Consider the following 26,773-nt stretch of genomic DNA (forward strand, 5'->3'; position numbering starts at 1 on the left):
TGTACCCTGTTTTTTTTTTTTAAGTGGATTACTTGGTTTATTGGTGTTTAACTTCTTAAGTTCTTTAAATATTCTGGATATTAGCCCCCTGTCAGATATAGGATTGGCGAAGATCCTTTCCTAATTTGTAGGCTGTTGTTTTGTTCTGATGATAGTGTCCTTTGCTTTACAGAAGCTTTTCAATTTCATTAAGCCCCATTTATTTATTGTTGCTCCTAGAGCCTGTGTTGTTTGTGTTCTGTTCAGGAAGTTGTGTCTTGTGCCAATGAGTTCCAGGCTCTTCCCCACTTTTTCTTCTAACAGGCTTAGTGTGTCTGATTTTATGTTGAGGTTTTTCATCCATTTAGACCAACCAAGATGTCCCTTAACCAAAGAACAGATAAATTATGGTACCATTATACAAAGGAATACTACTCAGCAATTAAAAAAGGAAATCATGAAACTTGCAGGCAAATGGTGAGATCTAGAAAAGATCATCATGAATGAGGTATCCCAGAAGCAGAAAGACACACATAGTATATACTCACTTATAAGTGGATATTAGCCGCATAATATAGGCTAAACATACTAAACTTTGCACACCTAAAGAAGCTAAGCAAGGAGGATGACCCTGGGTTAAATGCTCAATCCTCATTCAGAAAGGCAAATGGGAGAGACACTGGAAGAGAGGGAGAAAACAGGGAACAGGACAGGAACCTATCACAGAGGGCCTCTGAAAGACTACCCAGCAAGGTATCAAAGCAGATGCTGAGACTCATAGCCAAACTTTGGGTAGAGTGCAGCGAATCCTATGAAAGAAGTGGGAGAGAGAAAGACCTGGAGGTGACAGGTGCTCCACAAGGAGAGCAACAGAACCAAAAAATCTGGGTACAGGGGTCTTTTCTGAGACTGATACTCCATACTAGGACATGGTGATAACCTTGAACCCTTGCTCAGCTGTAGCCCATGGCAGCTCAGTGCCCAAGAGAGTTCCCTAAGGAACAGGGACTGTCTCTTTAATCACCTCCCCCTGAGGGAGGAACTGCCTTGCCAGGCCACAGAGGAAGACAAAGTAGCCAGTCCTGATGAGACTTGATAGACTAGGGTCAGATGGAAGGGGTATAGAAAAAAAAGAGAGAGGGAGGGTGTGATTGGGAAGGGCTGAGGGAGGGGGCTACAGCTGGGATACAAAGTCAATAAACTGTAATTAATAAAAAATAAATTAATTCTCATTCAGAAAATGATACAAGATAGACTCCAGGAGCAGTAGGAGAGATGGAACAGGATTGGAGCCAACCACTGATATCCTTTAAAAGACTCCATTCAGCAGCATATTGAAGCAGATGCAGAGACACAGCCAAACTTTGGACACAGCATAGGGAGTTTATGGAAGAAGGGGTATATAGAAGGACAAGAAGGAGACAGAGCCACACAAGGAGACCAAAAAGGAAAAAAAAAAAAATCTGGGCCCAGGGGGCATGCAGAGACTGATACATCAAGGGCTATGCATAGAGAGGATCTAGACGCACTGCTCAGATGTAGCCCATAAACTGCATTTCCATGTGGGTTCCCTAATAAGGAGGAAATAGATAGACTCTGTCATGAACTCAGTTGCCTGCTTCTTGATCACTTCATAGTGGGGTGACCTTGCCAGCCCACAGAGGAAGAGGATCCAGGCAGTCCTGATGGGACCTGATAGGCTAGGGTCAGACAGTAGGGGAGGAAGACTTCCAGTATCAGTGGACTAGGGGAGAGGGATAAGGGAGAGAGAGGGAGGGATGGTGGGACTGGGAGGAGATAAGAGAGGGAGCTACAATCAGGAATAAATTAATAATAATAACAATAAATGTCCTATTATACCATCTTTATTTAACATTATTTTAAAAGTTATAGCTGATGCCTTGATGGATGAAAAACAAATTTTAAAAGCCTATCAGAAAAAAAAAATACAGGCTTTCCATTTACAAATGACATGATTGTTTCTAAGAGGAAACTCCCTGGACCATCTATTCAAAGTTCAACAGCTATTTAATAGGTTCAATAATGTTATATCATACAAGATTAAGACACAAAACCCATTGTATTGATGTACACTAGACAGAAATATGGGACAATGATGTTTGCAAGTACTCTAACCAGGTGGAATGCAAAGATGTAGACCCAAGACTTTCACAGACACTGAAACACTCCTGAAAAGAACCCTAGAGTCTCAAAGTGCATGACATCAAATGATGTACCCCTTAACTATAAGTACGTGGTCAAGAAACACACTGCTAGGCGATTTGTCATTGTGTGGACACATACCTTGAAGATGTGTACACAATGATGACATTATGGTATTCCTTCCTAGGACTGCCATTGTATCTGCAGTCTGTTACTAATGAAACTGTTACATGGCACATTGCTATGCTATGCTCATAGATGGAAAGATATAACATATTAAAAACAGTAGTTGTTCCTGTATTGATACCCAGATTTAACAAAATTCCCACCAAAGTACTATCAAGATTTTATATAGATATAAATTAGATTTTTATATATTCTGAAATTTATCTAGAAAAATCAACAAAACTAGAAAGTGAAATAATTTTGAGAAGGCTCAAGGACTAGTCTATTTGATTGCAAGAGTTAATAATCAAGACCCAGTGGTGCAGGTGAGGGGATAAATTCACAAGTCAGCCAAGGAGAATGGCAAATCCAGGAATGGACTTGTAGGAGCTCACCTAACTTGTTTTCAACAGCACTTCAAGAGCAATTCAGTGGAAGAAACACCATGATTTCAACAAGTTGTACTGGAATATTGGCCATCTGTAGGGGAGCTCCATGGACACAGTGATAAAATGACTCCAATGACTTTGTGCTGTACCCATAGAGTAGTGCATTGCTCAACTCTCATCAGAGAAGCTTCTTCATGCAGTAGACGGTGGTTAACACAGAGACCCACAACTGGTCAGCCTGCAGAGAACAAGAGACCTCACAGAGCTCATTTCTAAACTGGAAGCCTATATAACGCTCAAAAATTTATGTGGAAGAGGGTGTGAAACGATTGTGAAGAACCACAGATGGTTGGTGATTATAAGGAAACTGTTTTACAGATACAACAGGTAGATGAGCATATAAACTCCAGCAGTTGAGACAGTTTACAAGACCTGAACAAGCTCATGACAGATAAAATCTCAGCATGCAGAGGTGAGGTAGGTATAGAATCCCATCTCAAGCTGAGGAGCTACTGACATTTTATTAGTGCTGAGATAGGGAAAGTCAGTTTCAGTCAATGGTGTGACACTTGGTATACTGACCACACTCCAGAGCAGGCCAAAATTTGGAAGCAGCTCTGGGATATTTCAGTGGCTGAGTGATTAAGCAAACTGGGAGTTCATACCACAGACTGTTTATTATTTAGCAATCAAGAGGGGCATGCTGTTGATGCATGCAACAACTTTGATGCTCCACCAATAAATTACAGTGGTTAAAACAAGCTGATCCACTGTATGGAGGCATAACTACAAATGTTCTCCATGTCTAGAGCAATCTAGAAGTGTTGGATGACAGAAACAGGACACTGAGCCAAGGTTGCTGGGGCTAATGGGAGAGGTAGAATGGAAAGATAATAGAGATTTACAGGGAAACAAGGGATCTTGGTGACAATGGAGACCTTTGAATATCAAGTGCATAGGCCTTATCTTCCCAAGTAGCCAAGACTTCAGGCCTATGCCACTGCTTCAGGTTAATGTGATTAAAAAAAATGTTCAGTAGGAGCAATAGCAGATCTGTGCTGATTTTAAACAAAAGGAGAAATCCACTCACTCCTGCCCTCAGTAGTTTTGAGAAGTTTACACTTGGCTACTTTGGTTCATGGGATTACTATGACTTGGTAGTTATAGATCCTTCTGTTATGTCTTTTTTAAAAAGATCACATTTCTATGGAGCATCTTCTATGTGCCAAGCATTCTGACCAGCTCTTTCCCCTGGGAGACAGGAGATTGAAGTGCTGTTCTGGTTCCTGACACGGCATACATCAGGTCTTGGCCAAGCTTGAGTTGAAGCCTAGTTGGCAGAGGTACCCCATCCTGCATTGGCTAAGCTGTGAACAGCTTGCTGACTAGCTCATACAATTAAGGGCACTGTTGAAATTCTTATATTGGCAGGTGAAGTTCTTGGGGTCCTTGGAGAAAGGACAGTCTATCTTCCAAGTCAATAAATCTCATGAAGTTCACTTTCCTAATCTAATAGGGCAGGTAGGAATTCAGGACAAGGGGCGAACTGATTGAGTAAGAAACTGAGAGTACATCCAGTATATTGGAAGCTGCTGGAGAGGAAGACAAGGCTGATGAGATGTTCATACAAGATTTTCATGTGGCACCTATGGTCTGAGATTCAGGAAGCTTAGAAATAGGAAAAAACTTAACCTTGGGCTTAGATGTACAAAGATGAGTAAGTCACAATTCTTTTTGTTAAGTAGCTTATTTTCAACATATGACCTACTTTATTAATTTGTTATCAGTAATATATAATTTTGGACCAAAAGGAGAAAAAGATGCTGTCTCTTTTACAGTATTTCCAAGCATTCAGTTTCTAACACTTGTTTTTGATCACAGAACACATGGCATTTAAGGTTTAGAGTTAGTGTGACATGTTCTTCCAAGTACTTTTGAATGTACCATATCTCTGAATTTATTCCCACCAAGTTTTTATAACAAACTTAAAAATTATCCCCAAAACTTCCCAAAGGAATATAGGTAGATTTACCAATGAGTCAGCTAGCAGATGATCAGACTTAGATATTTGCATGCTTTGCAGACATTAACATGTTCAAGATAGCTATGCATTAAAATTTTTTCACTAAATGTTGGGGGTGGTGTGTCGGTGTCTGAATTAATGAAAATACAAGTGAAAATATTAACTGTAGAAAACCTTAAAAAATGCTTTCAAGTAACTCTCAACTAGTTATCTAATCAATGCATTCAAATATTACACTACCATTAACAGAAGTCTATCAAGTAGAGTTTTAGAATGGTATTGGAAACAATAGCCCTTTAATCTTGTCTGCATCTCTACTTTGTTGAACTCATAGATAAAGAGTACAGAAAATTACAGCCTGTAGAATTTACTTTGATACATGCTATGATTCACCAAAGCATAACTTTGGGTAACTCTTTCCAAGAATGACATGTAACTAATGAGATATACACAAATAACAACTTTATCTATGAACTCATAGATAAAGAACAATCAAGAATTTTCCTCTTAGAGTTGATGATCTCATTGTCTAATGTTCTGCTGCTTCAGGTTAGTTTTTAAATAGACTTTGAAGACAATGTAGGACCACGTACCTCTTTAAAGACACTGTATCTCTGCATGGTAGGAAGGGCCGTGAAGCTGTGCTTTGAAACATTCCATCTCTGTTCTTCCTGCTCAATGTATGGGCTTGGCTTTTCACCCTTACTCATGGTTCTTTCTGTGGATTTTATCTGGCAGATGAAGTAGTGATTAGAACCCAGAGCAATTTTGCTTTGTGGAAAACAACTGTTATGACAAGTAAGAGTGTAGGATGATTGTAATAAATTCAAAATGAAACAAAAATATAAAGGAATAGGGGAGTTAAATGCCATCCTAACGATCATGAGGAAGAAGATAGACTGATGCAGAAATGGTTTAATACAGAAGACCCAAAAGAAATGTGTAGATATTTTCTGTATTCTCCGTTAGAAGCAGAAGGACACAGCCCCTTGACCAGCAAAAGTCTGTAAAGAAAAGAAGCAAGTGTCTTTAGACATGATACAAACAAAACAATGCAGAGAACACAAGTTCCCAGTGTAGTGATTAAATCCACACTGAAGTAGAGAATGACCTGGAAGACAGTGAGGAATAAAATGAGGAATCAGAAATGTTGAGAATAGAAAGATGGAGATCATAGACAAAGAACTAATGCAAATAAATCATTAATATGGATAAAGAAACTGACTACAAAGAAAAAACCCACGAGAGCCAGCTCCTAACTCCTCTCTTCAGTTTACAGTACATACATACCAGAACTTAATTAAAATTTACTAAATCTGTGGTTAAGTTGTTATTTGTGTATATCTCATTAGTTACATGTCATTCTTGGAAAGAGTTACTCAAAGTTATGCTTTGGTGAATCATAGCATGTATCAAAGTAAATTCTACAGGCTGTAATTTTCTGTACATTATGGCTATTTAGAATATAAAATTTGGCTAGTCTTAATTGAGATATGCATAGTATATTTATGTATACTGTGAAATATTATTAATATATTTGAGTTTTAGGAGTATATGTTAGTATGATAATATTATATGTTATTGCCTTTAAGAAAGTATCCCATTAAAATTAGTTTTATTTGTCTTTAATAAATGTAGCTTCTAGGAAATCTAAAATGACACATGTAGCTTTTATCTGTCTTATTGTATAGTGTTGCTATAGAATATAAATTATGATGCTAAAGAGCCACTGAGCACCAATACCAGGTAAACAGGTATAATGCAAAATGCAATTCTTAGCAGTGAAGCATCTCTGTGTTCATAGAACTCAACAACAAAAATCTAGAAGTTCATAGAGTAACAGTTAACAGAGAGGGGAGACGTTGGAAGTAATTCCATTCACTTCACTTCAAGAGTAATGGATATTAGTAAGTTACTGATGCTGATATAAAGATTTAAAAACTGGAATATACATTTTTGAAATTAAAGATAACTGTTATAATTCTTCGGTGCAGAGTAAAGCATTTTTACCCTTATGTATGATTTTAAGAAACAAGGGTGATAAATAGATGGTTCCACAGTTAAGTGAACTTGCTGCCTTTTCAGAGGACCTGAGTTCAATTCCCTGCATCTATGTAGCTGCTCAAAATTGGAGTTAGAGTTATGAGCTGCCATGTGGGTGCTGGGAACTAAACGTAGGTCCTCTGAAAGAGCAGTCAGTGCTCTTAACTGTGAGCCATTTCTCCAACCCCATTTAACTAGTCTTTAACAATAATGTTAACATAGAATGGTTGCATAATACTACGTATTAGTGATCATTTATGTAAGCATATTGCTGCCTAAAAAATAAAGCCTATAAAGACAGTAAGAAAAGGCTAAATGATGACAGCAACTCTCACATGGAAAGAAAAGAAAAGACACATTTGAAATATCTTTTCAAAATCAAATAATTTCTAGGTGCTGGGGAAGATGGCTTAGTGGGTAAAGGAGCTTGCCACTAAGCCTGAATACTTGAGTTCAATCCCTAGGACCTACCTAGTCGAAGGAAAGAATGAACTTCCATAAGTTGTCTTCTGACTCCACACATATACCCCCTCACCACCACTCTAATGAATGTTATATAAAAATAGACAGCTTTTGGGCAGATAGGGAAGGACATTTTCATTAAAGGACATTTTCATTTTCTTCTAGAAAACAGCCTTAGGGTTAAATTGACATGCCTAGGTGGTGACATACAGCCATGTTCTTCCATTAAAAAATAGTGTAAAAGAGAAATGCTAACTTACTGAAAGTAGGGAATTCAAATGCCAGTTCAGCAAACAAAAACAAATTAGTGATGAGAAAAGTAACAGAGTTAATCAATTTCAGAGTGAGCTCATTAAAAAGGTAATGAGATTCACCCGTTGTTAAGAGAGTGGTTGTCCTCTGATGGTGGAATGATGCACACCGGTCCTCTTCTACACACTACCTCTAGTCACACAGTGGCTGGACAAGTTTACCTTCTAAATAACAAACGCTGGAGAGAACCCTCCTGGTTGGAATGCAAACGGATTCAACAGTGCAAAACAGTCCCCTTTAGTCCATATCTTCAAGAGAATTTGTTATTTGTTTTTCTTAGTGAGATATTCTGCCAAGGTAAGATGACCCTCACTGTAGTTTTAATTTGCACTTCTCTGATGGCCAGTGAGGTTGAACATCTCATAGGTTTACTGGTGGTTTCTATTTCAGCGTTTGAGAACTGTAAGCTTCCTTAGTCTATTCTTTGACTGGGGTACTTGAGTTTTTGTGCTTTATTTTTTTGAGTTCCATGTGAAATATTAGTCACCTGAAAGATGTATAATAGTTCATAAAAGTTTTTTTCCCCACTTTGTAGGCTTTTTCTTCATTTAATAGCTTGCTTTACATAAAGACACTTTTTAATTTTATGAGGTTTCCCTTGTTTTGCATTGGCAAAATGCTTGCCTATACCTGTATCTTAAAGTTTTTCCCTATTGTTTACTCTAATGGTTTCAGAGTTTTAGGACTTTTACATTTGGTGAGAATGAGAGATCTCCTTTTATTCTTCTATGTGTGGCTGCAGAGCCATAGTGAAAAAAAAAAACAAAACTGTAGAGTGCTGCCATGAAAACTGACACAGACTTCTGTTCAGAAATAAGTATACACACAGGGGCCGTTTAAAATTTTTCTTTTCAGCTGGGATACAGAGTTAATAAAATGTAACTAATAATAAAAAAATAAAATTAAATTAAAAATTTTTTCTTTTTCTTTTTCGTTCAAAAATGTTTTAATCTAATGTCTTGTATGCTAATGACAAAACTGCAATAAAATAAGTAAAAGGGAACATATATCCAAGTAACAGAGTCATGGCTGAAGACAGGGAATACTGACCACTCCACTGTACTCTTGACACGTTTACATATGTGGATTCATTTCACACAAGCACATATCACCCATATTTATGCCACTAACAATACGGACATCTATACAGTCTGCCCTCGATAACTGCAGGCAGCACCCACAGGGTTAAGTGACTAAAGATCAAAAGTATTTTATAAAAGTTGTGCTTGTGCTGAATATGTATAGACATTTTTTGCCATTACTTTTTTTTTTTTTCAATGCAGTTTATTCAGGAACCTTGAACAATCCTCGGACCCTGGGGAAAGCCAGCCCACAGCTTAAATAGCCTCTGGGTAGCCAACCCAGGCGTGCCACGTGGGCAATGCAGATAGGTCCACATACATGGAAGCAAGCCAGATCCTCAAAATTTTTTTCTTTTAATTTAAAGATTATAATATAAGCATACCTTCCTCCTTTCTCATTTTTTTTCCTTCAAGCCCATTCATATACCCTTTCTTGCTCTCTTTCAAATTGGTGGTCTCATTTTTTATTAATTTGTGTTATATACATATATGTATATATATATATATATATTTCTAAATATAACCTCTCAGTCTGTATAATATTACTTGTATGCAGTTTTTCAGGGCTGGTATTTGATAGCCAGTAGGAATGCTCTTTCTCAGGGAAGATTATTCCTCCCACTCTTAGCATTTCTTAGGTGCCAGTAGTTCTTTGTATAAGATGGAGGCCTCATGCTCATGGTCATATTGAAGAGACTTTATGGACATAGCTTCTGACATACTAGGAAACCCAGTCTAACAGTAAAGTTCTGACCCTTTGGCCCTTACAATCTTCATACCCCATCTTCATCAATGTCTTTAGAGGCTTGGGTGAGGGAGTTGTTTTGTCCATTGAGACTGGGTTTCACAACTGTGTATTTTGAGTGGTCTGGTTTTCTGTAATGGCCTCTCTGTTGCAATGAGAAATTTCCTTGATGAGCAGGTTAGACTACACTTATTTGTGGGCATAAGGACAAATATTTAGAGTATAGTTAGGGATTATGCTGGTTTAGTAAACTGGTGGTTGTAGTTTGTCCTCCAAGATCCACAACTTTATTATCACTGGGTAGTTAGCTAAGTTTTTAGTACCAGGCACATTTTACCTTTGGTTGAGTGGATCTTAAGTCCAATTAGTGAGGAGATGGTTACCACCAAGGTATGCATACCACTACCGCACCTTTGGGGTGATCTTGCCATGCTGGTTGTTGTAGTTATACGCACATAACTTGATAGGATGTTGGTTGCTTCCCTCCTTTGCAAGCTTCCCAGATACCAGGAAATCTAGTCTTCAGGGAGAAGACATTCAGGTCAGGTCCAGCTCAGGGTCCCTGAGTCCTGTGTCTCAAGAGTGAGAGACTGAAGACTTAAAAAGCAGTGGGCATTGTTTTAAAGTTTAAAGCAGAAGCCTGAATGAAGGCTAGCTAGGTGGAGACATGTCCAGCTACCTTTGGGGAAGAACTAGCCTTAATGCCCTGAGGGAAATAACTAGACTTACTTCATTCTTTCCTGCCCACTAATTATACCGTTGCTAGGAAACCGGCCCATATGACCAGGCCAGAACTGTTTGCAGTCTTGGCACCTAAAGTGGACCAATCATTTCAAAAGTCAATTTCCCTTACCCAATCATGTAACGCCAAAGCATGTAAGTCCCTGCTTTCAGTTTTGCCCCATAAAAACCTTGCTTCCCTAGACAAGGGTGGGGGAGGGGAGGCTTCCACAGGGCGTTTGCATCCTATGTTCCATCGAGCATACAATTAAACAGATCCTCATGTGTTTTGCAACGGACTAGACTCTTGGTGGTGGTCTTTTGGTGTCTTACGATTCGGGCATAACAAGAGCATGATATCTTCTTGCTGCCTAATTTTTGACAATAGTGTAAGAAACATACTTCAGTAAATGATAGTTTCTTTAAAACATAACATTGTTAAAACTGGATAGATCTTCCACTCTGCCAGAAATCTGTTCCCAATGGTCCAAAGGCCTTGATGTGAGCCTTAAAGTTGGAAACTGGCAGAGAAAATATGAAACAAACAAACAAACACATAAAAGAAATTTCAAGATCCATAATGAGGCAGGGAATTTCTGAAAAGGATACTAATAGCACAGGAAGTAATTCCTGGAATTGATGAATAGAATTAAGTGAAATTAAAATGATTTTATACAGCAAAGAAAACAACTGCTGTTAAGAACAGCCTACAAAATGGGGAAAGAAAATTTGCCCACCATATTGTCAGACAGTGGGTTAATACCTAGAATACATGGAAAAACTGCCTAAATTAAATCGTAGAGAAAAAAAAAATCTTTCCTGTAAGTAAATGGAATATTGAGCTGGATAGAAAGCATTCAAAAGAAAAGATACAACTGGCCAAAAATATCTGAAAACGTGTTCAACCTCCACAGCTATCAGGGAGACACAGTAAAACTGCTTTGAGATCCCACATCACCTCTGCTAGAGTGGTTGTCATCAGAAAATCAAATGACAGCAAATGCTAGTGACAATGGGGAGAAAGAGGAGCCCACATACACTGGGAAAAAGAAACTATTGCAGTCATTATAGAAATTAATATAGATGTTAAAAAATAAGTAGTCCTATGTATGACCCTGTTATACCACTCCTGGTTATGTTCCTGAAAAACTATAGCCTGCCACAGAGACATTTCTTTTTAATTTTTAATTTTAAAGAATTTCATATATGAGTGCTGTTTATATCTTTCCCATTCCTCACTTTTCCCCTCCCCAGTTAAAGTCCCTTCACCTATTTTCTCAATTTCTTCTCTTATAGCACCTGTATCCCCTACAGAGAGATTTGTACATCTATGTCAACGGTTGCAGGATTCATAGTAGATGAAAAATAGAACCACCTTAAATGTCTTTCAACAGATAAATGGCGAACTGTGGTACATACACATACTGATATTTTATCCATATGTAAAGAAAAATAAAATGTTCACACTTTCAAAAAATGGATGGAACTAGAAGTCATTATAATAAAATAATCTGGACTCAAAGAAAAATGCCACATGTTTCTGCCATATATGGAGCAGATTTTGTTCATTAATTTTTTTTATTATTTTATCTCTTTACAGCCTCCCTTCTCTCCTCCCAGTCCCAATGTCACACTCTCTCCCCCACTTGACCTCCCCTTCTTTGAGGGGTGCCAACCCACCCTGGCACATCAAGTTGCAGCAGGATTAGTGGAGCCTAGATTTTGTGTATGATCATCTCTCTCTCTCTCTCTCTCTCTCTCTCTCTCTCTCTCTCTCTCTCTCTCTGTGTGTGTGTGTGTGGCTATGAAACTAGGAAGAAGACAATATGAAGAGATGAAGAGATCTTAAGGAAAAGGGATGGAACAGGGAGGATAATGGAATACTGGAATATGTCAGCAGATGGAAGGTGGTTAGGGATGAAGGCAAGGAAACAGCAAGAGGGAGGCAGGGGACAGGGAGGCAAGTGGGGAGGAGGACAACTGGGAAAGTACACAAATGCTGTAAAGAAGCTCCTATCTCTGTAGGCTTACTTAAATTGATTTAAAAAACAAAGCTCGACCAGGGATTGGCTGGGTGGGTGTTAGGGGTGTTAGAGATTTCTGGGCAGAGCTGTAGGAGTTTGGTCGAGTCCAGGGGCTCAGCACTTTCCCATTGCTTTTCTTTTTTCCTGCTTTCTGTACTATCCCTTCAGTTTTAATGAGTAAAATCCCAGAGAGGAACTTTATCCCAGGGAGAGGATGGATACAAATGCATATACTTTGGGGACCACTGAGGCATTTTTCATCCTCTTTCTGGGGAATTAAATTTTCTCCCTTCTTTGCACTTTGCAAGTCTCCAAATTCTCAGCCCCTGCCAACAGACATTTTATACATTTTAAACATAATTGTTTACTCAGAACCAATTTGAAAGTCAAAATTAAATAGAATCACCATATTACCTTTGGCTCCATTCTCTGGATTGTTTATTAGGCTGCCTCTGTTAAGTACAGGACAAAAAGGAATCTGTGGTTACTCCTGATTTTTATTCTTCTCCTTTGCTTCCACCCATGTCTGTTCCTAGCCCATCACACTTGCCCTGCATGGTTCCTCCTCCTGGTAGGTGCACTCCCTTCTCTAAAGCTATAAAGTATTTCCTCAAGGCTTGAGTCAAGGATCTGCCCATTGAACCTTGTTCTCCTTGTAAATGACTTTCTGAAGCATAGACCGTTTTCTTGATAGACACTATGTGTCTGTGTTTGCTCTTCTGTGAAAATGTAAACACCATGCTATATCTCACAGAACCCGGGATGAGGAAAGGGAAAATTTTGGGTTAAAATGGTCAGTTTTTTTCCCCCTCATTCTGAGGTCTAGGTTATTCAGTCTCTTGGAGACTTTAGCATGCTAATGTTCAACAGCCACTTGAGCAAGCCATCCTCCGAGGGTCACTAAGGCAGTTCCCACCCTAGCATATAGAGTATGGGATGGTGTCACATCAGAATCTGACAGCTCTTACCGTGCTTAAGGCTACAGGTAACTGTTAATGGAGTTTATGAGTCAAGTGGATTTACAGTCAGTCTGGCAGGGCTATGGGATACAGGAAAAGCTGTCATTGTGAAGTAAGTGAAAGGATTTATGGCAGGGGGATGAGTAGGTACTGAACTGGGGAGCACGCAGCTGGGTGTCGGGGCAGGAAGAGCAGATGAGATAGAGTGGGCACCATGGAGCTGCTTGCCTCCTGCACCTGAGCCACACTATTTTTGGTATCCTGAAAGCTTAGTTTACCTGTGGTTTCCCTCACGGTGCTTTTAATATTATTGGAAAAGATCCACGTGATTTTATTTCTGTATTTTTGTCTCTATTTAGTCAGAAGCATTTCATGCTTTAAAAATCAGCTTAAAATAAATTGGAGTGGGGGAAGTTTTAGTTCTCGTTTTTGTCAGAGACGACTTTCCATCCAGTGTCCCTGGAGACTGTTCTGCCCACGTTCATGACAGAGGAGCAGCTGCTTCCACTCTCTCAGAGATGTCCAAAAAGTTCCTACCAGACTGAGCTTGGATAACACAGTGTGGAGACCCACTGTGCTCTTTTTAGGGAAGACCAGAGTAACAGGGAGGATCTGACTATATTCTAGAATGTAAAACTGTGGACCTCTATGTACTGGACCTGGCTCTGCTTCTGCTGGGCCCTGTTTTTAGCACTTTTCTTTCAGTTTTTCTCTAGGGATTCTTTTCTGTTTTTTTTTTTTTTTTTTTTTTTTAAGATTTGGTTATTATTTGTACAACATTCTGCCTGCAAACCAGATCTTACTATAGATGGTTATGAGCCACCATGTTGTTGCTGGGACTTGAACTCAGGACCTTTGGAAGAGCATCAAGTTTCTTAACCTCTGAGCCATCTCTCCAGCCCCCTCTAGAGATTCTTGACCCATGGAGGAATTATCTCATGCCCATTCATGAACCACAGTAGCCAAGGGGTTACCTGAGTGGCTCACCTGCCCACAGACAATGGCAGCCTGGATACAGATGCTGCTTCTCCTGTTTCTCAGAGGGCTAATTCAGAAAATGATAAATCCTCTGAAGATCTTCCTAGAATCTAGCCCTACTTGCCCTATTTTTGATACCTTTAATTACATTATGGTTTTACTCAAGAGTTCAGCAGAGAGTGGGAGGAATGATTGCAGGAGCCAGAGGGGTCAAAGACACCACTAGAAGACCTACAGAGAGAAGGGAGGGGTCTGCGATCAGGTTGTAAAGTGATTAAATAAATAAATTAATGAAGAAAAATAAGTTTTAAAAAAGGAAATAGTTATGGACACAGACACTTTGAGAAGAGAGGAGGGTACCTCATACTCTGGGGCCACACAGGGAATACTGGGGTTGGTCGAATGGCCGAAGAAGATGAGATCTATGGACAAGAGCCTCCTTGTGTTTTTTTCTGGGAAGGAGTAAGAGAGGCAGGATAAACAGATGTAGACTGGCCTGCTTGAAATAGATTCTGCTAGGTAGAGTCAGAGGCCCTCTGCGGTAGGCTTCTGTCCTGTTACTTGTTTTCTCTTACGTCCAATGGCCATCCCTTTGTATTTCTAAGTGAGGATTGATCATCTTACCCCAGGTCTTCTTTCTTGTTTATCTTCTTTAGGTGTATAGATTTCATTATGTTTATCATATCTTATAGGTCTATGTAAGTGAGTATATACCATGTGTGTCTTTCTGCTTCTGGGATACCTCACTCAGGATGATCTTTTCTAGATCCCACCACTTGCCTGCAAACTTCATGATTTCCTCATTTTTAATTGTTGAGTAGTATTCCATTGTGTAAAAATACCACAATTTCTGTATCCATTCCTCCATCGATGGACATATCAATGCAGATACTAAGACTCATAACCAAACCTTCAGCATAGTGCAGGGAATCATATAAAAGAAGGGGGAGTTACTATGACATGGAGAGGATAGGAGCTCCACAAGGACCAAATATATCTGGGCACAGTATCTGAGACTGATACTCCACCAAGGACCATGTGTGGATATAATCTAGAACCTCTGCTTGGATGTAGCCCATGGTAGCTCAGTAACCAATTGTTTTTCCCTAGTAAGGGAAACAGGGACTATTTCTGACATGAACTCAATGGCAGGCTCTTTGACCTCCCACCCCCCAAGGGAGGAGCAGTCCTGCTAGGCCACAGAGGAAGACTTTGCAGCCAGTCCTGAAGATACCTGATAAAACAGGGCCAGATGAAAGGGGAGGAGGTCCTCCCCAATCAGTAGACTTGAAAAGGGGCAGGGAGGAGATGAGGGAGGGAGGATGGTATTGGGAGGGAATGAGGGAGTGGGATGCAGCTGGGATACAGAGTTAATAAAATGTGAGTAATAATATTTAATATATAATTTAATATTTTCATATATTTTAACATATAATTTAATATTTTATATATTAAAATATATTAAATATATTAATATATTTTATTAATTATATATTAATATATTAAAATATATTTAATATATATTAAAAAAAGAAATGTATCCTGGAATATCAGAGATGCTCCTGGTTGTTCTGTATCTGGCCTTTGAGTAGGCTAGATAACAATTACCTTGACTGTATGATGCTAAGATGGGAGTTTGTTGGTGAATGTCTGCATTTCTTGACTTATATTTGAAAAGAACACCTCAGATGGGAGGACCTCTCCTCAGGGTTAGTTGAAAACTGAGGTGGTAGACTGAGATAGGGCAACTCAGAGACATTATTAAGTTGTCTGGGAGAGATATGTCTAATTGATGAATATAGGCAGATACTAAAATACTGTTTTTGAAAAGTACAAAAGTACAATACTGTTTTTGAAAATTCCCATAACGATGGCAATTCCCTGATGTATTTATATCTTTGCTTCATTCTTGTTCCATGATTTACCCTCACCACCTTTTGCTGCTTGTGGGGATCACTGCTGTTGCCCTACCTTTTTTCTAAAAGGAAATTGGAGCAAAGTTACATGTTAAAGCAATTCAAGATTTGAATGTGGTCCAAGTGCCCTGTTTTAGCCTAGGGCTTCTCTGGTTCACAGAAATCATCCCATTTACATATACTAGTGGAACCAAAAAGGCCTATTTCTTTGTGTTAGGTAGGATTCCCTCTTGGCGGCCAAGTGCATCTGGCCAGCTCAGGTTCTCCTCTTACAGCATTTCTTGTGATATATTTGCCTATCTCTGGTACTTTCCTTACTGTGTTTTCTGAGATTGACTTTGCCATCCCTGGTCCTTTTCTTACTATGTTTCCTGTGATGTACTTGGCCATCCCTGATTCTTCTTCATTATGTTGCCTATAATACATGTTTTACTTTAAAAAAAATTAAACTAATTTTGCTCACATTTTATTTTGTGTTTTTTCTTTCTGAATAATAGTCCACTCTTTACTAAATCAAATTAGTCATCAAACATCTTCTCAATTTCTACTGAATGTGATCACGTGTTCATACTGAGAGAGCTGCATGCCTCTTCTCTTCCTTCACCATTTTTTTTCCTATGCCATTTTCCTTCTGAAATAAAAGCTTTAATTTCCCAGCATCCTCATTACAGCTGCTAATTTTCTGTAGCGTACATGAGATGCAATTTAGGATTACTGCCTCATGACTACTTCCAAGTCTAAGAGAAGTATGTAACTATATCTTGCCCTAGTCTCTTTCTATATTTCATTTCGTCTTCTTCCTGTTTACCATAATTTAATTTTTTTCTGTGCCTTCTCTGTTGGAATGGATGAACCCTACAAAACCATGAGCCAAAACAGATCTTTTCTGCCTTAAGTTCTTTATGTCAGATAATCTGTCGTAGTGATGATGTAGGTATCCAGCACAGAGAAGAAACCTAAGGCAGAAAGATAATTAAGACCAGCAGGAAAGCAGAAATGAGTTTGCTTAATAGACATTAAACTGTCAAGACTTGTCAGTATCTGCAAGGAAGTAATTAGTTGTATTTCATTTGACAAGGTTATTTTTCTGTAGGCAAAAATCATGTTACCCATCTGTTTTCTTTAATTTCATGGGTATAAAATAGGTTCAAGATAATTAAAGAGGTGATAACATGGGTTGGGTAAACTATGCAGGATACCCACGGAACATTACTAATTTCAAAAACTAACACTTTTGACAGTGTTTATGGAGAGGATGGAAATGAAGAACAGGGGAAACCCAGCTCACTTTCCCCAAGAATGGCTAAAGCCTGAACCAGCTGTAGCTGTCTTGTGTTTTCTGCATTGTCATGTTCTCTTGAAGGCAAGGGAGAGCATGAGGTTTTCTGTGTGTTTTTGAAACATTCATAACAGAAGTGTGACATGCTTCAGCACTGTGTGAAAGCACTAGGGGACCCAGGCATACATCCCTTTTCCCAAGAACAAGCACAAGTCCCTCTTCTGTTGATCCTTACTGAGTCAGTGGCCATCTTCCAGGTGCCATCAGATTTCTAAGCCTCCCCATTTTGTGTTACCTGGTATTCAGTGGAAACAGGCCACTGTTACTCTTTCTCTTCTGAAGGAAATTAAGAGAGAAATTTAAAACAATCCTATAGCTTCCATATACCACCCGCTTCCTGGAGTTCCCTGGAGTTGGCACCTTAGCTGAGGTCTTACAGCTAAATCTTCATGGATGAATGGAGCCCAAGTGCTACTTAACTGTAGCTTGTGGAAGTGAGAAAATGGCTAGACTACCCCAGAATGGGCTCTGATGCTCCCTTGAAAGGTTTATTTGTTATTTTTGCTTCCTAACTTTTTGTTTGTGTTTGTTAGAAAGGCCTTTTTTTTTTTCTACTTCATAATGTGAACATCTTAATGACAGCTGTCTTGGAAATGTTTACTGAGAAGATATTCCGCTTGTACTCCCATGTTCATGTTCAGGCTTCATAACTGTTTTTGGAGGACAACCCTTCAGAGAACTCCTTCACTATGGTATCAAAGCAGCTCTGCCCCAGGGTTGTCAGATGGCACCTCTATCTACCTGGCTGTCCAGAAAGAAAGTGCTTCTGTCTTGACCTTTTCTTCTTCTTCATCTATGCCTAATCAACTATCACTTCCGGTTGCTTCTACTTTATTCTTTTGTTTCCCAAACTACCCTTGCAAGACGTGGCCTTCTGTTATAATGCTTATTACCTCATGCTCACAAGGTGGTCTCATCTAATACTATTTTCACTTTTTTGGAAGAAGGAAGAAATGGAAAAGAGGGGAACAGAAATTTAAAGTATTAAGTATTTGAACTTTTTGTTGAGAAAGAGATAACCTTGGGAATTTCCAATTATATTTAATTGGGGCAGAATTATAATACAAAGCTAGCTACAGCAGCAAGGAAAGCTGGGGAATAGTATATATTGGGTTTTTTTTTTTGTTTTTTTTTTTTTTTGTTTTTTTTGAGAGAAAGGCAGGTGATCTGTGAGTTGCTGATGAAAGTTAGGTGAACCCTGTTTGTTGATCTTACTGTATCTGCCCTTAAACTCGTCACTGTGCCTCTCTCTATTGGTGCAGTTTTTGGAGGCACCACTGCTTCTCCCCTCAGGACCTGGACAGAGAATGGCTTAGATTTTATGATCCTTTTGATTCACCAAAATGGTAGAAAGCTATTATGAATTTTTTATTCATTTTTTTTATACTTAAAAATTAGTCATTTATGCATTTTAAGCTTTGCTATTTTGCTTACACATAGCATACCTCTGTGTGTTTTCATGGAGACCTTCCTTTAGCCCCGCTCTGCAGTGTACCAGTTTCCTCCCTGAAAGACAGATAGGATACTGCAACCTTACGAAAACACCCTTTGCTCATTTTTTGGCTATTACCATTTTATTCAAGCAACTTTACAAAGGGCCCAGGAAGCCTTTGGATTTTCCTCTAGACAACATCCCCATCTCTGTCCCAGCCTCAGTGCATGGATCTGTTACGCCTTGGAGCTGCTGCATGTGTTTTTTTTTTTCGATTGGCTGCTGCACTGCTCTGGCCTTAGCCTCATGTCCTATCTCACATTTTCTTGTTTCTCTTCCAGGTCCCTGAGGCTGCGTAGGTGAACCTTCTTTGGGTTCCTGTTACACCTTGTTTGCTTTCTAGCAATGGTGTTTTTCTGTTTAGTGCTAGTGGTCAGAGCTACAAAGACACACCAGTAAATTAAAAAGAAGTCTGGTCAGAGCTATAAATAGGATCCACTGAAGATTTCCAATACTTCCTTTCACATCCCTAACTCCTCATTCATCTCTCTATGTTAGGGTCTGGAATGGGATCTGGCACACTGATGAAATTTAATGCATGTTTATTGAATGAGAAAATGAAAGAATGGAGAAAAATGCCCAGGAAGTTGATTGGAAGACCTTTATGTAGCAGCTGCTGTTCTTGTTCTTTCTCCTGGAGCCAGAGCTTCATTAACATATAATTAACATAGAACCAGTCTTCATTAATAAACCAGATCATATTAAGATATATGGTTAGGGCTTCAAAACTCTTCTGTATTTCAGAGGCACGTGAGTCTGTTTCCTGTTCCTAATGTGCTCTTGACTGATATGAAAGCAGTTGGAATTGACACCCCAAGGGGATCACCATGGATGACAATGGTTATTAATAGAACTATTTGCTGTCATGGGTGTCCTTGATAAAGGTTCAGGGAGCTTTACAAGACACTTTCCCTCAGATGGGTGCTATTCTTCTCACCTTAATGTCAAAAGACATCCTTCAGACACAGCAAGCCAGTATTTCTTCTGTGAAGGGCTGCAGGTGGCTGGTTAGGGTCTTCAAGGGTCTAAATAGCTCTGTGAGAATACATGCCTATTCTCTATCTTTCTGTCACAGCATGGGCATAGCTGATGTATCTCAGACACCTCCCAGTACATTACTTAAGGTCCATCAAGAGGCTTTATTGAATCAGAGTAGCATTTCCTCTGATAGGTGGAGTGTTAAAAGATAAGCTTTCTTAGATGAATGTAATTCCTCAGGAGCAAGACTGCGCCACCTGACAGTGTCTTGGCGCAAATATAAAAATCTTTCTTTTGTGAAGAGCATAACCCGTGTGAGCTAATGGTCACTGTGTAAGCATCTAGCTCTCAGGTAAAATAAATGAGGAAAATCTAGATTTCCTTAAAGATTTTTCTCATAAAGTTATTTATTGGCTTACTATTTTAATTATTTACTTAGTTTTATAATAATTTAAATTTTAAAGTAGTCTTAAATTTACAGAAAGATTATAAAATAATATAGAAGACTGCATAGAACCCATAGCTAGTTTCTTCTGTTATTATCCTCTTCCATTACTATGATATATATTTTAAAAATAATGAATCAATATTAACATGTTATCATTAACTGCAGTAAAAATAGTATTTAGATTTTTTTTTTTTTGCATAGAATCATGTTATAGTATAGTGTTGTCCATTATACTCCTCTTGACAATGGCAATTTCTCAGGTCTTCTATGCTATGTAACTGTGATAGTTTTAAAGAGTATTAGGCAGATATTTTGTAAAAGGCTCCTCAACTCAGATGTCTGATATTTATCCCATGACTAGTCTATGTATTTTAACAGTTTTTATTTATTTTTTTAGAATGATGAAGTCAACAGATTAGGAAAGAACTGACATTGTATAGACAATTGTCATTATACTCATAGATACCGATGTAGCAATATGGGGAAGCATTGGATCACGGGGCAGATGCAGGAGAAGAGGCTCCTGTGAGTGGGGACTGTGATTTGGGTTTCTGTGAGAGAAAGAAGTGAGATCATGGAAGCAGTCACAGGGTTGGCCAGATTGAGTGATTTCTGTGGTCAATGGAGCAGAAGGGTTGCTTAGACTTAACTCCATGTGACCTGTCCCCTGGGTGATTAGGGAGTTGGGGTTATTAGGGCAGTAAATAGAGATCAGGAACATGAAAGTTCAGTAAAGAGGAAGTTGGTGTTAGTAGATGATAAAGGGACAGAAGGGCAGATGTCGAAGCACAGAGTTTCCAGATGCTACATCCATGCTTAATAGACAGGGATTCCATATTGTTATGGAAGAGCTAGCAGAGGTAGAGGAACATTTTTGGTCACATCCTACCAGGGCTGTGTTCTATTAGTGTATTGGCTTGAATACATTAATAATAAACAGAGTCACCAATCAGTGTTGCAATATTGAAAAAGAATCATTAAGCACTTTTACTTGGTATAATTTAACCAAGAGTGAACCCAGATTTGACTTTACTTTTTCTCTCTGTATGTGTCTTTTGTTGTTCCCTGTCTGTTGTGTCAGTCTGAAACTATGCCTGCATGAATGCTGTCATGTGGATCTATCTGTTCCTGGCTCTGTGTCTTTGTGTGCATGTGTGCTTATGTGGGTGTCTTTAACAAAGGGCTTTGCTCTCTTTTTAATTAAACAGCACAGAAAGTATCATATTGGGGAAGGAATAAGGACCAGTTTACAGAATTTTACAAGAGATTAAATCACTGACCCTAACTGACCCCAACAGACCCAGATAACAAACGATATTATAATCATCATTGTTTATCAAGCAATATTCATATGTTGCAGCCAACATTTATAATGGATATTAATTTTATAAGGCTGTTTTTATTTTACTTTCTGTTTTCAGCAAATGATTTTCATGACATGCATACACATATGCATCACTCTCTGAGACAGGGGCATGAAAGAGAGCGTAAGTTGAGATCACAGTCATGCTTTAGCTTAGGTTAGGAAAGTTGATTACATGGGAAATCCAAGGCAAGTAAGGCTGGTTATTATCTTTTTCTCTCCAAGGCAGATTAAACAACAGGCTGAGTACACAGTGAGTTAGTCTTAAGTCTTAAGTGACCTCAGGTGCAGTTTTAATTCTGGCTCTGAGGTCTAGCAAAAGTTCTAATCTCTTTGAATTGTAAGAGATCTTTTTATCATAGTGTCATACAGTTAGCATGGTGATATTGACCTTCATCTTTCAGCCAATTCAACTCTACACCATGACATCATTCATCTTTACTTGATTTTACCTTTTACACATAACTTGCATGTCTGACATGTTTGCAGACTAGACTGTCAGTCAATCAGTATGCAAAATAGCCTTTCTCAAATCTTGATATTGTAGAAGATAGTGAGTTATAGTTTCTAGAGCTGGGTACTCTTTGGATAGGTATCTCCTTAGAATGGTGTGTCAAAACCTGGTATCAGGCAAGCTGAACTCATAGGGGAGACTTGTGTCTAAAAATCCCTCTGTTCTGTAACATGGCAGTACTATTATTGAACACATATCTTCATAAATGCATGTGGTACCACCCAACACGTGGAGCTGATTCCTCTGTACTGAAACGGGATGCCCACAATGAACAACTATAATTCTATGTATCTAATGCTAGCCTGTCTTCTGCTAGCACTAATAAATGAAATGTTTCTCGATTATCTACAAATATCCTGCCAAGCATTTTTTGGAGCCCTGTGATGTAGGTGGTGATGTGAGATGTCTACATCCCCTGCTCTTCCTTGGTATATCTTGAGTGGTGATGATAAGCACACAGTTAGCTGTGATTCATTTCTCTTTTATTCTTAGGGTCTAAGTCACAGAACTGTCTGTGGAACTCCTTCATTGATGGGCTCACTGGGAATGTCAAGGAGAAGCCACGGCCAACGATTGTCCAGGATACCCGACCCCCAGAGGAAATTTTGGCAGATGAATTGCCACAGCTGGATAGCCCAGAAGCTTTGGTGAAGACATCCTTCAGGTTTGGTGGATGAGAATCCAGTTTGTTCCTTCTTAATGATTTTGAGAGCTATCTCAGTCCACTTGGATGCCTACTCAGGGGCAGTAAATGACTATTTTTCTGTACTGTATGAATTAGCATTGTTGAAGTATTATTGAAATTAATGCTAGTTGGACTTTCCAGATATATTCCCCAAATATAGTGAATATCAAGTCTGTGGTTTATTTCTGTTGGTAGTTTATTGGTATTGGCATGTCAGTGCTGAGGCTCAGGTCTCAGTGATGTTGGCACTTGAATTGGGTTAATTGATGATTTTGCTTTAAAGGACAGTGATGCCTCTGGATAAATGCAGAGAGATGAAGCGTGTGGTGGGATTCATTTAGCCTTATGTCTTTGTTGTCTCTTGCTCAGAGGAGGTTTCTACTTGTGAGAGACATAAGTGCTATAAATGAAATATGTGAGGTAAATGAAATATGATCTTGTGTTATTCCCCAGATAGCTGGATGTTCCGTGCCTGTCCCCTTAGCCTGAAATCTCTTTGGAAAGGCCTTTTTAAAAATTTCTTTTAACTGCATACTCCAGTTTCATTACATCCTATCTATGATCTTCTCATTCATTGTAATAAAAGTTAATCTGGGTATGAATGTGTTATGAAAAAGGGATTCATTTTTATGAATGGGACTCGAAACATCCACTGCTATTTGTATCAGGAATTGAGATTTCATAATTCTTTTTTTTTCTTTTTTTTCTTTTTTTTCTTTTTTTTATCAGTTACATTTTATTAACTCTGTATCCCAGCCATGTCCCGATCCCTCATTCCCTCCCAGTCCCTCCCTCCCTCCCTCCCTCATCTCCACCGTGCCCCTTTCCAAGTCCACTGATGGGGGGGACCTCCTCCCCATTCATCTGATCCTGTTTTATCAGGTATCTTCAGGACTGGCTGCAAAGCCCTCCTCTGTGGCCTAACAGGACTGCTCCTCCCGAGATTTCATAATTCTTTCAACTGTCTTTCCTTCCCTGCTTTTTCTCTGTTACAGTAACTTTACTGGCTCCACTTTTCTTGTCACCATAAACTGTCCTGATCTCCAAACAGTTAGTGGAACATGTAAACTTCACTTCTGGCAACTCTTCAACTCTATGAAGTGTTTTTTAAATGAGCTGTCTTTTGCATAGATGTAGTGTGTGTAATGGCTTAGTTAAAGCCATTTCATTGTGTTCAGGTTCTTATGTAGATTGAATTATAGATGAGTCTGAACAGAAGTGTGAATAGGGGTTTTGTCTGGATTTTTTTTATGTAACATAATGGCTACACTGGGGAGAAAAAACTGCAGGCAAATGATTTTCTTATTTCCATAAAAGGTTTAGTTATTGCATCTTAAGGTTTTTGAATGAAAGAGAAGTTCTCCCTGTGAACCTGCATTTTTCTGCAAATGAAGGCAGTGAAGCATGTACATTGTTTGGCTTTCTTAGTTATATAGTCTTGCCTTGGAGCCTGTCTGCTCATAAACAGCGTATTTATAACCACTTCCTCCATCTCAAAACAGGTCCTTGCCTTGTTTATTACCTATTGAAGGGTTAAGCTCATAGAAGGACCATCTGATTTGTGTGTTCATCTTCATCGCCATTACCTATTCTTTTCTGTAGTTCCTTAAGCTTTTAAATAAAAAGTATAGATTGGTTGTGGCTTTTCACTTGATTTACTGGTTATAGCCCATGCTAATGTTTTCATTTCTGAAAGAGATTACTAATAAATTATTAAGTTTGGGACTTATTTCTGGTACTTTGTGAAACTTGGCCTAGTAACTACAGAACAGAGGACACCTTCGTATCAGTTGAGGGTAGAAATTCATTGGCATTAACCAGTCATTTTTGGGTGGGTGTTCTGTGGTATTTTGGGTATTCTGCAACCATTCTTCTAAAGATGGTTGACTTCTGTGGTCATATTAAATGGAACACATTTCCTTGTGCAGTTGTTACCTGTGGGTATAGGCTCAGTTGTGAGACCTTTTTTTTTTGCATATAAATTGTCAAGCATACTCAAAATACTCAGTTTAGTTATCAATTGGTACCTAAGCAGTATCGGGTTACCCTGTAGATAATGCCACTTAAAAAAATACACATTTTTTAATTTCAAATAGTGGAAGAAACTATAGATGAATTTAAAATGTAAAATATTTAGACGCATCAGGCAAGAGTAGAGGTCTGATCTCTGATATTAGAAATAAATTGGGACTTTGTACTGATGTTCATTTAGGTGTCATCCACCCAAAGAGCATCAGACCCGTCCGATACCTTTTTCTCAGAGGCAGGACCTGGGGCATCAACCCGCATGCAATCAGACATGCTCTTCTCTGGGTCGAAAGCGGCTGACCCTGAGTGCAGTGCTTAGCCTCGCATCCTGAGCGTAACATTTTAGCTTTTTATGGTAGCCAACCATGCTTGGGGAGACTGTCCTGCTTCAATGGCTGTAAAGGCCTGAATGGTCATGGCTGCATTACGCTGTTGTGAGACGCTAATCTTGCATATATACCACAGGCAAACCAAGGAGACCAACACCAGAAGGCCTGCTAACGCTCCCATGCCCGCCCATTCCTTCAGATGATTCATGGCTGCAGCAATCCATGATGATAATCCTGTGGCTAGTCCTGCGTCCACTCTGGTAGAATTTACTGTGACAATGGCCACTCTCAGCTGCTCCATCGTAGTATCGAATTCTCCAGTCCAATTGCCTAAAATATAGCTCGACAATTGTTTAGACAGATTTGCAGCACAGGGAAAATTCTCATGTTGTATGCTAGTGACTCAAAGTCCAGCATACTTTCATTGACAGCCAAGTTGAGCAATTTGCAATAGGGTATCATTTTGCTCCTGCACGAGGTCAATCCTCTGATTGAACACCATTAAGCCTCCTTTTAGTTGAGCATTAATTCCTTTTTGTACATCTAAGGCATGAGCTACATTGGATAAAAGATTATTCAGGGTCTGAGCAGTCTGCATAGTATGATTCCTGGCTAATGCCGCGCCTTAAAGATGGAGCTGGTTTCCGCCTTCCACCTTCCCGATGGTGAGTGCTCTCTGTCACGAACAACTCCACATTTGGCTAAGGCTGAGGATCTGGCTTGCTTCCATGTATGTGGACCTATCTGCATTGCCCACGTGGCACGCCTGGGTTGGCTACCCAGAGGCTATTTAAGCTGTGGGCTGGCTTTCCCCAGGGTCAGATGATTATTCAAGGTTCCTGAATAAACTGCATTGAAAAAAAAAAAAAAGAAATCATTAAGGTGGCTCAAAGGAATGTTCTGAAGAGCATAGATACCTTAAAGCTTTGTTTAGAATAAAACTAGCAACCTGGAGGTGTGATAGCCAACTTCGTGATGAATGATATGAGAAGGACAGAAACCACATTACACGCGTACAAGAGGCAAACTTTTCTAAGCAGTGTCATAATGGCAAACATTAGGTCTCTGTCTGTCCCTGTTTCTCTCTGTGGGGGATCAGTCCCAGCACCTTATCCATGCTGGCCCAACTCTAGCACTATCCTGGAAATGGCTTTCTTCTAAAAGTTACCTTATTGTCTAGAATAAATAAGAATTATTTGAAAAAAAATGTAAAATATATTTGTCCCCAGGAAACCTAAAACTTGTTGATTCACAGTGTCTGTGACCTAGAGGAAAATGCGCCTTATACTCACATAGTTTTCAACTTCAGGGAAACATACATGGTTGCTGGTTCTCACCTGAGGACCTGAGGGTCTTGTTTGCTGAGAAGGAGGAGATGATGTCCAGGAACTGTCAACACCCATCCTTCCAAGAATTCCGCAGTGTCATTACTGTTGAATCCTTTAGGATGATTTGATTGCTCTATTATTTCTTTCCCTTTGGAATCCAGAGCCGTGAAATATGGTTACCAGCCCTTATTATCAAACAATATCTAAGCTGCAATGGCAATAAGCCTAATGTGACAAGTTCTCAGGAAGTCCTGGGGCTCTTCATGATGCTTCATGCTTGCTGACAGTCTGAGTGTCAGCTCTAATCCT

General features: G+C 39.2%; 1 protein-coding gene across 4 annotated transcripts in view; it reads left to right on the forward strand.

Annotated features, from left to right (window-relative positions):
* The window catches only part of Pde1c (phosphodiesterase 1C), a 530,439-nt gene that overhangs the window by 189,506 nt on the left and 314,160 nt on the right, over positions 1 to 26,773 (forward strand). For all 4 annotated transcript variants that reach the window (XM_060379957.1, XM_060379959.1, XM_060379960.1 and 1 more), the window contains exon 3: positions 22,587 to 22,758. In XM_060379957.1, coding sequence (XP_060235940.1) covers positions 22,587 to 22,758 — 172 coding nt within the window. The remainder of the gene's footprint in view (positions 1 to 22,586; positions 22,759 to 26,773) is intronic.

Source organism: Meriones unguiculatus, chromosome 3, assembly GCF_030254825.1.
Source record: "Meriones unguiculatus strain TT.TT164.6M chromosome 3, Bangor_MerUng_6.1, whole genome shotgun sequence".
Classification (NCBI taxonomy): domain Eukaryota; kingdom Metazoa; phylum Chordata; class Mammalia; order Rodentia; family Muridae; genus Meriones; species Meriones unguiculatus.